This window comes from Belonocnema kinseyi, chromosome 7, assembly GCF_010883055.1.
Source record: "Belonocnema kinseyi isolate 2016_QV_RU_SX_M_011 chromosome 7, B_treatae_v1, whole genome shotgun sequence".
NCBI lineage: Eukaryota > Metazoa > Arthropoda > Insecta > Hymenoptera > Cynipidae > Belonocnema > Belonocnema kinseyi.
The window spans coordinates 123,589,041-123,602,198 of NC_046663.1; the positions used below are offsets into that span (position 1 = coordinate 123,589,041).

Sequence of the window (13,158 nt, forward strand, 5' to 3'; positions counted from 1 at the left end):
TTATAGAGGCATAGCTTATAAAGTAAATGAAAAAATCATTTTAATTTATCTTTACAAAGATATGTATACTTGCACATGGTGATCCAAAAGATTGGTGAGCCGAAGATACGAAATTCCTAGTTCTACAGAGTTGATATTAAAAAACTCTGAACATTTTTTGAAATCAAAATTAGTCCCAAAATGTAGCAAAAAGGTCCTCAAATTTTGAATTCTGGTGAATTGAATATTTGTTCCTATGTGTATTAAGATGGGATTAATTTTTTTTATGTAAAATTGTTAGTATAAAATAATCATAACACATTTGAATTAAAAAGTTTATTTTTTATTCTAGTTACATATATATTGTCTGTAAATGAGTAGAAAAGTGAATCTGAAAATTCAGCTAACTTTTATTTAAATTTAAATACACTAAAAAAATGTCTGGTCACATCAACCAGAATTGTGGTTAAAAATGCACTTACTATTTTTTCTGGTTAAAGTAATCAAAATATTAAAATTTTACAAATAAGTTTTCAAATTGAAATAAGAAGTAACTCAATCTTACAAAAATGTCATTTTCCCTCATACTCTAAAAATCTAACTTTAAGAAAAAATATGGTTTTGCTTAAATTAGGTTTATTGTCATTTGATACTATAACTCGACATAAAAATTACCATAATTTTCGTACAAATATGTCAAATTTTTAATTTGCTATAATTCAACATTTTTGACCTCATTTCAACACCCGAGGGCTAGGGCCATTTTTTATATCGAAAAGTCATTAAAATATTATATTTCTACACTTTCGATAACATGTGGTATCTTTTTACGTTTAAATATTAGCTATTTCCATTCTTCTAGGATTTCGTTTTTTTGTCCATTCTAGGCCTTACATTTCGGAATTTATTGTTTTAATATATGAGGTAATTAAATTTTTATAAACCGCAATCCTAAAAATAATATAAATCAATGCCAGAAATTCACAGAACTATTCCAGCAATTTCTGAATTTAAGAATCAAATGGTGAACAATTAAAAAGTGTAACATTCAATTTTAAATTGGCTTTGAATTTAAGGGTTCCATATCGTAACATTGACAACTATAAGCCTTCTAACTGGATTAGGCTTAAATTAATGGCCTCCAAAATTAAATACTCCTCAAATAGAAACATTTAAAATTCTGCATTTTAATTTTCAATTAAAAACCTTCAGAATTAAATAATTCGAATTTATCAGGTTATACTTAAAGCATATTCAAACTTTGACAAATATTACGGCTTGGGTTTTTAATTCATCAACTCTATGAAAAACTTTTTCAAATCATACAATTCGTAAAATTTTCGTTCATAATAATTACTCATTTCGAATGTTAAAAATCGCAAATATATTAAAACCGTGCAATTTAAAATTCCTGTAATTATTAAAAGTTTTCCATTTCGAAGGCTTTAATTGAATAATTTTCCCATTTCAGCTTTAAATTATTTATATCCTAAAGCCGCAAAAAAATTTATTGCAGAATCATAAGTGATTCCACTTAAACCGTTTAAAATTAAATAATTTGAATTGACAGGTTATACTCCGAGAATATTAGAAATTTTTAAAATATTGAGACTTTTAATTTTTTGCTTCTACAAGAAAATAATTACACTGTAATGGTAATTGTTTTCATTTTAAATTTCTCTCATTTAACAGCTTTTAATTTCAAAGGCTTTGAAGTTGTCGACATTGTCGACTTCTGAAAAGTTTTAAACAAAAAAATTTTAAACTATGACTCTGAACACTTTCCATTTTAAAAGATCCCAGTTTAAAATTTCAAGCAGGTAGGTTTACAAAAACTTTGAATTAAATATTTGAAATACTTACAGCTGCAAAATTCGAATTTAAAATTAAGGGAGTTTTAATGCATTTCAAAATGTAACTCCTTCTACCGCCCATAATTTGACGTGATATAAAAGAATATATTTTATTACATTTTTCTAAGCTTCTAAGTTATAACAATCCTTTTCCGTAAATAGAATCACTGTTATTTCCTGTTTTCCATCCAGCAACCTTACCGTTTTTTAATTTCTTAATTATGTGTATATATGAATGTATGTATGTATGTATGTATGAATTATTGTATATATATATTTTAAATCCATTAATATATTTGAGAATCTTTGAAATACTGTGAAATGATTGCATGAAAGAATGTGATTTTTGGATTTTCCATTATTTTGTATGCTGTCAAAATTTGAATTTTTTATTCTCAAAAAAATGCAAAAAGTTGCAATGATAATCTTTTAGGGCATTTAGAAAACAAACTTTTTCTTTTCTTGTCTTTTTTCATATCATCCGTTATGTGGCTTAAAAGGTTCATTTTCGTGTATTTTTTAGAATTTTGTAAATGCTATAACTCTAGAGTAATTTTTAATTTTATGAAGAACGTCATCAGGATAAATTGTTCAAATTTTTAAATACTATGAATTACCGCAAGGAGGTATCTTGAATTTTGAAAAAAGTGGTCTCAAAAATATTCAAAATGCGCACACTTTTGAATTTTTATACAAAAATGGTTGATTAACGAACTTGGCCTTTAGTTTAGGGCACTAAAAGAGTGTAACAGAGGCCAATCTAATAGAATGATTTTTTTTAATTACTGTGCTGACAGACATACAAGCATAAATACATATGCAGACAGACCGACAGACACATTCGTGAAAAACTATTTTTCGGATTCAGGGTGTCTCAAAACCTTGGATATTTGACAAAAACTGGGGAGGGGGGAGTCTAATTTTACACATCTAGTACCTTCTTTGATGAGAATGTAAAAATGATTTGTCATGAATAATTATTGGATAGTTCTTTTTTTGGTTTTAATCGTGAAAAATAGCATTAAAACATAAGAAATTTATTTTTTTGATACCCCAAACACGAGACGAAAAGAAATAAAAAAAACAAAAGTTGTGATAAGAATGTGCCCACGCAGCAGGCAGATTTTTTTTACTGTTAAAGAGGTTTTTCATGATTAAAGCCAAGACTACGCATCCTATCAAAAAGTGGTTGATAACAAATTTGTAGTTCTTTTTCATATTCACAATTTTTCTTGACTCATATTTTACCGCATTTTGCATAGTTTGGCCGAAAAATTTAATTTTTAGATTTTTTATTATTTTGTATGCTGTCAAAATTTGAATTTTGGATTTTTCAAGAAAATTCAAAAAGTTGTTATAATAATCTTGTAATATGCCCCTCAATAATAATCCCTCAATATTTCTACCATATTTCCTGCAATATCCACAATATTACAGCAAATATGGTAGAAATATTGCTGGAGTGTCTATGTCCTTTTTCTAAAATATAAAGTTGATAATTTTTCAAGTATTTCCCAAAATTAACCGTAGATCTAGCGGATACTTTTAGGTAAAAACTTGAAAAATTATCAATTTTATATTTCAGAAAAAGGACATAGAGACACTCCAGCAATATTTCTACCATATTTCCTATAATATTGCGGATACATCAGGAAATATGGTAGAAATATTGAGGGAATATGCGGTGTTACTAAAACAGTAAACCCCAAGAATAAATTTTATTTTTCAAAAAGATAAAAACGTTGCATCATGTTTATCTAACGAAAGATAAAATTTATCTGAAAAAAGATAAAGTTTATCTGACGTAAATATTTTTTTGACATAGGTTATATGTCGGACGGCTGCGTCTATTTTCACAGAAAAAAATATCCTTCATAAATGAGTAAAACACTCAGCCAACTTCAGTCCCTTACTTTTGTTGAACAAATCTTGAGTTTTCTATCGACCCTGATGCAGACTTCAACAATTTTAAACAAGCACTATTTGGTATAAAGTAACCAAAGTGCAGACTGTGTATTCAGTAAGTGTAGGTGAGTAATTTTTGGGTTTATAATTAGTGAAATAAAGTGAAAATATTTAAAATTGAATACCGCATGGATTTTTAAATTTGTTAAGGACATTTTTTCTGTGAAAATAGACGCAGCCGTCTGACATATAACCTATGTCAAAAAAATATTTACGTCATATAAACTTTATCTTTTTGTTAGATAAATTTTATCTTTTTCATATAAATTTTATCTTTCGTTAGATAAACGTGATGCAACATTTTTATCTTTTTGAAAGATAAAATTTATTCCTGGGGTTCACTGTGAGGGTTGTGACTTTTACTCTCAGACTTTGTGAAATATTTGCATGTTGTAAGATACGTGCTTTAAAGCCTGGGACTCTATGATCTAAAAGCATAGAATTCGAGACCTGGAAAATGCATGACTTTGTGATGACCTGGTGATTTTATATAGCTACAATGTCCAAATCCTTAAAGAAATACAAAAAAATGTTTAGATATAATATTATGAGTTTTCAATTATGTTTTCCATGCGCTATATTGCAAGTAGAATAAATGATAATAAATCAATAATGCTAGTATATACTATAATGTATCAATAAAAAATCTGTTTCATGTAAATTTGATCAACATGAAGAAATTCACTCTGCCTCCACTTCACACAACGAAATCATACGGCGACAGTGACTGTCTTCTCAACGTGATCTCCGAGCCGATGCCCCAGAGCTTCGAAAGTACAGCCTTATGTGCAAGCAGTTTTTCCACCGGGAAGTCAGCAGCTGCCAGAACCGACCGGGAAAGTGTCGCCTTGAATTCGCAGTATAGTCACTATTTCGATGGGGTACATCATCATCAGTATCAGCAGTTACGTCAAAATACTCATTCGCAGCTCACAGACTTTCGTCAAAGATCTGGAATACTGCACCTTCCGCCTTTCCTCCCAATTATTCCTTGCGTGCAACCAAATTGCTTACTCTGCTACAAGTTTGCATAATAGGTGCGAAGAATGACTAGATATAATTTTATTCAATCAATTGTACATCCTGAAAATGATATATCCTAATTAATCTTGGTGATTCCATAATTTGTAAATGTATAGCAGGAATGCAAGTAAATGTCAAGTTTATCTAATAATTTAGCAAGTTAAAAGGTAATGCCAACCATTTTAAATTTGGATATCTGTTGCACAATAAAGTAACAATGTTTTAACTGAAAACTCCAAAGAATGAACGAAAACAAACTAAAGAATTGGAAATTGAAAAAGTTTCAAACTAAAAAATTTTAAAATAAAGTTTTTAGATTAAATAAAGGCTATTAGAAAGTGCTCGAAATGATAAGCAAAACATTTTTAATTAATGCTAATTAAACGATTTTTTTCTTCTATCGTATGCAAACGACACTTTTTTTTGCCCGGCTAAAATGATTTGATTAACTTTTGTTTTTAAACTCGGTCCCAATGTAATCGGCAGACGACAGTTTCCATTTAAATTTAGACTTTTAAGGGGGGGGGGTCTGATGAAAGCATGACACTTCTTATAACTGTTCTGTGGTTTATGACTATGTGGAACCAATTTAATTCTATATATATCTCTATCTGTTTTGAAATAAAATCAAGAGACTGGGATTTTAATATTTTCAGATTTTGATGCTGACAATTCTCATGATCCGATTCTTGATCCGCATTTGAAAGAAATTAAAGAAATAGGCGATTCTGGAATTAATCTCATTTAGATAAAAATTCAATTATTTGATTGAAAATTTAATTATTTTGTTGAAAATGTAACTATTTTGTAAGCAAGTCCTCTTTTCTATGAAAGGTTCAACTACTTTGTAAAAACTTATATTTTTTTTCGAAGCTTCATCTCTTTCGTTGAAAATACATTTTTGAAACTGACAATTAATCGATGCCATTTTTGGTTTAAAAATTAGTCTCTTTTTGTAGAAATTAAATTGTTTTATGGAAAATTTATACTTTTTTTTTAAAATTACATTTTTCGGTTGAATTATTAACTGTAAATATTTTTTTATTGCAAAGTCGTATTGTTGTAAATGCAACTATATTGTTAAAAATTAAAATCATAATTTTTGGCTGAAAAATTCAATTATTCACTTGAAGTTGAACTAATTAGTAAAAAAATTAATGTTTTCTTATTAAGGATTCATAATTATAGTTGAAAATTCAACTATTTGCCTTTAAATTGAGTTAAAAATTCAGCTTTTTTGTAGATAATACTCTTTTTGACTTTAAAATTTAAAAATTTCGTTGAAAATTCATGTATTTGGTTGAAAATTCACCTTGTTTGGTAGAAATTTAATCTTTTTGGTTTAAAATGTATCACTTGTAGTCAAAAATGCAATTGCTGTTTAACTACTTTGTAAAAAAAACGCTTTTCTTAACAAGACTTTTTAATTATGGTTGAAAATTTAACTATTTGGTTGAAAGTTTAACTCTTTGATTGAAAACTCATATTTTTCGCTTAAAAAATTCAACTTTTTGTAAATAATTCGTCTTTTTGACTTTAAAATTAAATAATTTCGTTGAAAATTCCTGTACTTCGTTTAAAATTCGTCTTTTTTATAGATCATTAATTTTCTTGGTCGAAAATTCATCCTGTTGGTTGACAGTTTCACAACTTTGTTGAAAATTAATTTTTTCTGTTAAAAATTATTTATCTTAATCTGAAAAAGTAACTATTATAGGATTGATTAAAAATGAATCGTATATATTGGTTAAGTTGGAAAATCGTTTTTTTTATAGGACATTAATCTTCTTGGTCAAAAATTCACCTTTTCCCTTGAAAATTTAACAATTTTGTTGAAAATTCGCTTTTTTTCTTGTTCAATTCAATTTTTTATCAAAGTTTTTATCTGGAAATTGAACCATTCCATTTTTGGTTGAAACTTTATCCTGTACATTGTATTACTTAAAACACCAATTATTTGATAGAAAATTAATTTATTCTTTTTCGATTATGATTTTTTTTAATTGAAAGAATTTTTAAATAAAATGTTTTAAATTTAATTTAGGATGTTAAAAATTGAAAAAAATTGATTTTACAAGATGATGCTGCATCCGTTCAAAATTAAAGAATTAATAGATATTAGTTTAAAAAATTTCTTTCAATCATGACTTCAAATATTATTTCAGCTTAAACAAAAAATAATTTTAACCCATTCAATTTGAAATTTTTTAATTAAAAAAAGAAAATTTCGTTATTTATTAGCAATATTTGACCGTTCATTTAAAACAATCAATTACAAATAACTGCTAAAAACTATACAAATTTGAACCGAATGGTTCGAAATAGAAAGCCTTTATTGTTAAATTTGTAATGAGCTAAATTTTAACTTTGAACGCTACCATTTAAATTTTAAAAAAGATTCAAAATTAATTTAAAACTTGAAATTATTTCAAATAATTTGAAACACGATGTAGATTTTTGCAAATTAAAAAAATTAAGCTTTTTGAGAATTATAAAATATTTAAAAAGAATAACAAATATTGTTGTGATTGCTAAGAAAATTGAAAATGATTTTTTATTTTGAAAAATTAATTTTAAGTGAGTATTTGAAAAGATTTTAATAATTAAAAAAAAAGAATCAAGACGATTTTAAGGCAACTTTTATTTTGCAGTTTTTTTAATTTTAGGCAAAAAATCTAATTAACAAAATATATCAATTTTCAACCAAAAAGTTTACTTTATAACAAAATAAATTAATTTTCTACCAAATAATTGGTGTTTTAACTAATACAATGTACAGGATAAAGTTTCAACCAAAAACCGAAAAAACGAATTTTCAACAAAGTTGTTAAATTGTCAACCAATAAGATGAATTTTCGACCAAGAAATTTAATGATCTACAAAAAAAGACAAATGTTAAACAAAATACATGAATTTTCAACGAAATTATTTAATTTTAAAGTTACAAAGACGAATCATCTACAAAAAGTTGAATTTTTTAAGCGAAAAATATGAAGGGATTGGGATTTTAATATTTCCAGATTTCAATGCTGGCGATTCTCATGATTTGGATACTTCGCGGCAACTATACGGCATGCTTATTGTACCATTTACCGCGAACTGTCCAGGAACCAAATCATCTCACATGTTTTTTTTTTCTACCCTGGCGGACCAAAGGAACCGAATGGAGCCTCAACAAAGTACCCGTAAAGACCCCATTGGGTTCCCATTCGGTTCCTTTTTTAAAAAACTCGAAAAAACAACAAAATCAACATTTAAATTGTTGAAATTCGGATTTTACGTTAAAATTTCCTATAGAAGGTCACGGAATAATCGCAATAGTTTTTTTTTTGCGACGGTAAAAAGTTTTTAAAAATATAAGACGTATAACGCCTGTTGACTGCTACACTTCAAACGCATCGCCCGTAAGTAGCAGTCAACAGGCGTTATACGTCTTATATTTTTTTTAACTTTTTACCGTTGCGAAAAAAAACTATTGCGATTATTCTGTGACCTTCTATAAGGAATTTAAACGTAGAATCCGAATTTCAACAATTTAAATGTTTATTTTGTTGTTTTTTCTAGTTTTTTAAAAAGGAACCGAATGGGAACCCAACGGGGTCTTTACGGGTACTTTGTAGAGGCTCCATTCGGTTCCTTCGGTCCGCCAGGGTAGAGAAAAAAAAATGTGAGATGATTTGGTTCCTGAACAGTTCGCGGGAAATGGTACAATAAGCATGCCGTATAGTTTAATTAAAAATAAGTTTAGAATATAAGGAAAATGGTCTGCTGCAGTGCTTTGTTTTGTAAAAATAGAAAGGAGGATGAATTTAAACTTTAACGTTTTCCATCAGGACGAAGAGAAAGACTCTCAGAGTGTATAATAAATTGTAGACGCGACAAATGGAACCAGAATTCAGATTCAAGATTAGGCGAAGTAATTACTCTTATCTATGACTATACAAATATAATTCAAATATATGGGGTCTGAAGATTATGTTTGTATATAATTAAATTGCCTATGAGCAGCTTTTTGATATATTTAAGCGAAATTAGATCCAGAAGAAAGTAAGGTTAGGAACCAGTTTTTTCTACAGAATGAGGCACGTTAACCCACGCAAATAAAGAACTCGTATGATATGAAATATAAATAGCTATTTTAATAAACTCTTGGAAGAATATTGTATTAATGTTTGACCTATAGTCTATTATTATTTTATTATTTGTTACGATTTATTAAATAAATCATGTAATTATAATTTTAGCGCGCGCCTATTGGTAAACTGAGTGAAATTTCGTTTACAATAATAATTTTTGCAAGAACTATTTTTTGGCAAATGCGTAGGTTAAAAAACCATATGGTCTAATTTAAATATTTAATATATTATGTCACGTGTAAGTTTAATTATAATTTATGTTTTATAACAATGCTTTATTATAATTTTAAATAAATAATCTATATCGTGTAAATGTATTTATGTAATTCGATATCAAGTACGCGATTTTGAATTTGGCGGGGAACTAAAATGGTAGCTTGCATATTCCCATCTAATATAGCAGACATGTCCAGAGAGGCGAGTTCGACTCTAACACCACGTGTCTGAGCCTTGAGAATCGTCGTAACTGCAAAAGAAGCGATTTGGGACTTTAACACCACCACTAACCTCTACTCGCTGCCGGAAAGACTTCATGGTTGTTCGTGACGCGTGCCACGTGACGTACGTGGCAGAATTCAGTACCGCAAATAAGTTTTGATGTTGTTGCTTTAGGGCAACTAATTTGAAATGCAATATTTTTATTTGAAGACTGTAAAATGCGACTAGAACGAAAGAAAAATGTTTACTGATATCCTGAGCTGAAAAATTATATCTTTTTACGACAGGAATATGATTTTATCAATAATGCAACAATTTCAAAATATGACTAGTTAATATATTATTACATTTTACTTTACAATAAGCGCTATGCATAAGCGCTATACCTTTAAATAGGTGTATTGCAAGATCCTGATTTTAAATAATTTTGACGATTTCTTTGTAAAGTGTAAGCTAACATTAAAAGCATGTTGAAATCATTGCCCTTCAAAATTGATAAAAGTTTATATCGTGTACTGAAGCTGAGTAGAGAGACTGGTGGTAGAACTCAAACATCTGATGATTGAGTCGAACTCCCTTTTCTGGACAGGCCTGTAATATGGTACCTTAGTCAGATGTACCCAGGAAACCAAAATCCATTTACTCGAATTTTAATGGGTTTTGAGGTCTTTTGAATTGCGTATCTGTCACTGGAATTCCAGATAGCCGCCCATAGGTTAGAGTGAGTTTTGAATGAGAAATCAACTATTTTAATCGGCCACGTAATTTTTTTTCTCGGACCCATTCAGTAGCGATAATGAATCAGCATTAACCGATAGAGGAACGATAATTCTGATAGAAAATTGATAATTTAAATAAAACAAATATAATTTAAATAGTACTAATTATTCATTAAAACATAGTTCAATGACCACCTTTAAGAAAATCCTGGCATACATGTAGTCTATTTTTATTTACAGACTATTTATTTTCAGGTATTTTAATTGATTTTGCTGAACATTTTTTTTTTTTTTTGACATATTCGCATCAGACCACATCACAATGTTAAACATTTATTTCACATTTACCATATATGAATCTTAAATTTACAAAAACTAACACTCACGTTTTATCTTATCGAAATTGCCTTAACCAAAAATGCGGGTATTAAAATTCTAAACATTTAGATGTTTGTGATGCAAATGGATATAAGCGAATTGCGGAGTTTTGTTTCTAACACGTGGACTCCCTGCAGCCATTAGCATGTGCCCTGAATAAGTTGAATATCACTGACGCTTAAGGGCATGCTCTTCGTGACCACGTAAACAAACTAGTCCCCGGTTATGGGCATTTTTTTGGTGTTCACTGTGTCCACACGGATTGAGATATCTTGTTAAAAATTTGAAAGACTGAATAAAAAGCACTAAAGAACGTTTGTATACATCAATATGTTTATAGTTTTAAAGAAAGTTTATTTATAAATTGATAAAATAGGATATTACCATTCGAGTTATGGCACTTTGGAGATAATTTTTGGTCTGATGTATTTCGGATTTTTTGGTTCGCGTATATTGAGCACTGACACCAATTTTGGATTAAATCATCTAAACCTTAAAAAAATAATGTAAGCAATAAAATTTACACATTCGTTGCAAATCACCATATAAGTATCTGCACAAACGTAACCTATCATTATTTTTGGAGCATTTTTAGCGATTTCTAGCGAAGAAAAAAAGAAAATTTGAACGTCGATAAAGTCGAGACCACGTGACTGAGTTTGTTCATAAAATTTTTTTGTGTTATTATTATTATTTCATTTATTTTATATTTTTATATATTTATTTATTTCACTTATAAATTTATAAATAATTATTAGTAATTATTTACTAAATTAATCATAAACAATTAGTTAACGATAATAATATATACGTAATATGTACATTAGGGTGACCCAAAAAATCACATTTGAGAAATTTTAACGAGCTTGTTGGCCAAATCGTTCTAGTAAGCAAATAAATGTATGCCTTGTTTTTATTTTCGAAAAAAAATATTTTTAGAACTCACTCTAGCCATTTTTATATCTTATGGAGTTTAACATGTAAAATCTTTCCAATTTTTATTTCTTCGATTGTGGACAGGAAATTATAAGCCAATTTATTTGATAATTAATATACTTGTTCACTTGTCAATGAACATTGCATTTATCGCAATTCTATATCTCAGAAATATTATGCAAAAGTTTTAGGCATATCAAAAATGGCATAAAATGGCAATTTTTGGAGGCTCATTGTGACCCTCAGATATACTTGTGTAACTTGACATTTTGAAGAGACATTCTTTAGACTATTGAGAATAGATTTCTAAAAAAATGATTAAAAGTATAATTTAAATTGAGTAAAGCGTAAGAAAAGCTTATGAGAAATGACGCATTTAAGTTGAACACCGACTGAAGGGACTGCAGGTGGACGGCTGCAAAAAAGTTGACCCTCGATCGGTCCGCTCATTATACACCGTATTTGCTGTCATCCCAAGCTGCCGTGACTGACAATGAGTTGAATGGTCGAGTAATAATAAGTTAATAAATCTATAACTGCTCTCTGGTTAAAGGCATGTGACACAGCTAAATTCCCGTATTACCGACCTCACTTTTTCAGTTCACTGAATGTTTTTTTGAATCTAAGAACTTTTTTTGTAAATAAAATATCGAGCTGAAACTTTGGAAATTGTATTAGAGTACAATAAAGTACGTTTAGGTACTGCATTTTGGTAGGAACTTCACTGAAAATTATTTTCTCTTTTTTCTGAACCTCGACATTTTTTGAACGGTCCAACTTTTCTTTATACATAAAATATAGGTCTCAAACTTTGAGAAATTCAAGAGCCGAAAGAAAACTACGTTTAAGTATAAATCTTAATAATAAAAGATGTAAAAAAAATTTTTAACTATCAATTCCATCGGCATCAGCCGGTAACGTTGTACACGAAAATACGAACCCTCTAGAGCCTTGTCTAGCGGCCCCCAGGGTTCGTATTTTTGTGTACAACGTTACCGGCTGATTCCGATGGAATTGATAGTTAAAATATATTTTTTTACATCTTTTATTATTAAGCTTTGTACTTAAACGTAGTTTTCTTTCGGCTCTTGCATTTCTCAAAGTTTGAGACCGAAATTTTGTGTATAAAAAAAGTTGGAACGTTCAAAAAATGTCGAGGTTCAGAAAAAAGAGAAAATAATTTTCAGTGAAGTTCCTACCAAAATGCAGTACCTAAACGTACTTTATTGCACTCTAATACATTTTCCAAAGTTTCAGCTCGATATTTTATTTATAAAAAAAGTTCTTAATTTAAAAAAAACATTCAGTGAACTGAAAAAGTGAGGTCGGTAATATAGGTATTTAGCTGTCACATGCCCTTAAACCTGTAGCTGGTGCAAGGATTTCTTTACTTCAAGTCAGGAAACTTTGAAGCCTCAGAGCGAGTTCTAAAAATATTTTGTTTTGAAAATAAAAAATAGGCATACATTTATTTGCATGCGAGAACGATTTGGCCAACCAGCCCGTTAAAATTTCTCAAATGTGATTTTTTGGGCCACCCTAATGTACATACATATAAACATATTACTGTTTAGCAATTCACTCTCTGGAGTGGAAACCTCTCTAGGGCGGACACCTCTCCTTAGCGCCTTAGGCCTACCTTGAGGTGGCGTTCTATAGTACCATCCTTAGATAGCTTGTAGCTATAGTTTCAGCCCGATCGCCATGTTAGTTTAGGTTTCAGAGCACACT

The 13,158-nt window shown here is 29.1% G+C and overlaps 1 protein-coding gene across 2 annotated transcripts in view; it reads left to right on the forward strand.

Annotated features, from left to right (window-relative positions):
• The window catches only part of LOC117177109, a 146,872-nt gene extending 141,825 nt beyond the window's left edge, over positions 1-5,047 (forward strand). For both annotated transcript variants that reach the window (XM_033367601.1, XM_033367602.1), the window contains exon 5: positions 4,475-5,047. In XM_033367601.1, the coding sequence (XP_033223492.1) occupies positions 4,475-4,831 (357 nt within the window). In that variant the 3' untranslated portion in view covers positions 4,832-5,047. The remainder of the gene's footprint in view (positions 1-4,474) is intronic.
• The last annotated feature ends 8,111 nt before the right edge of the window (positions 5,048-13,158 follow it).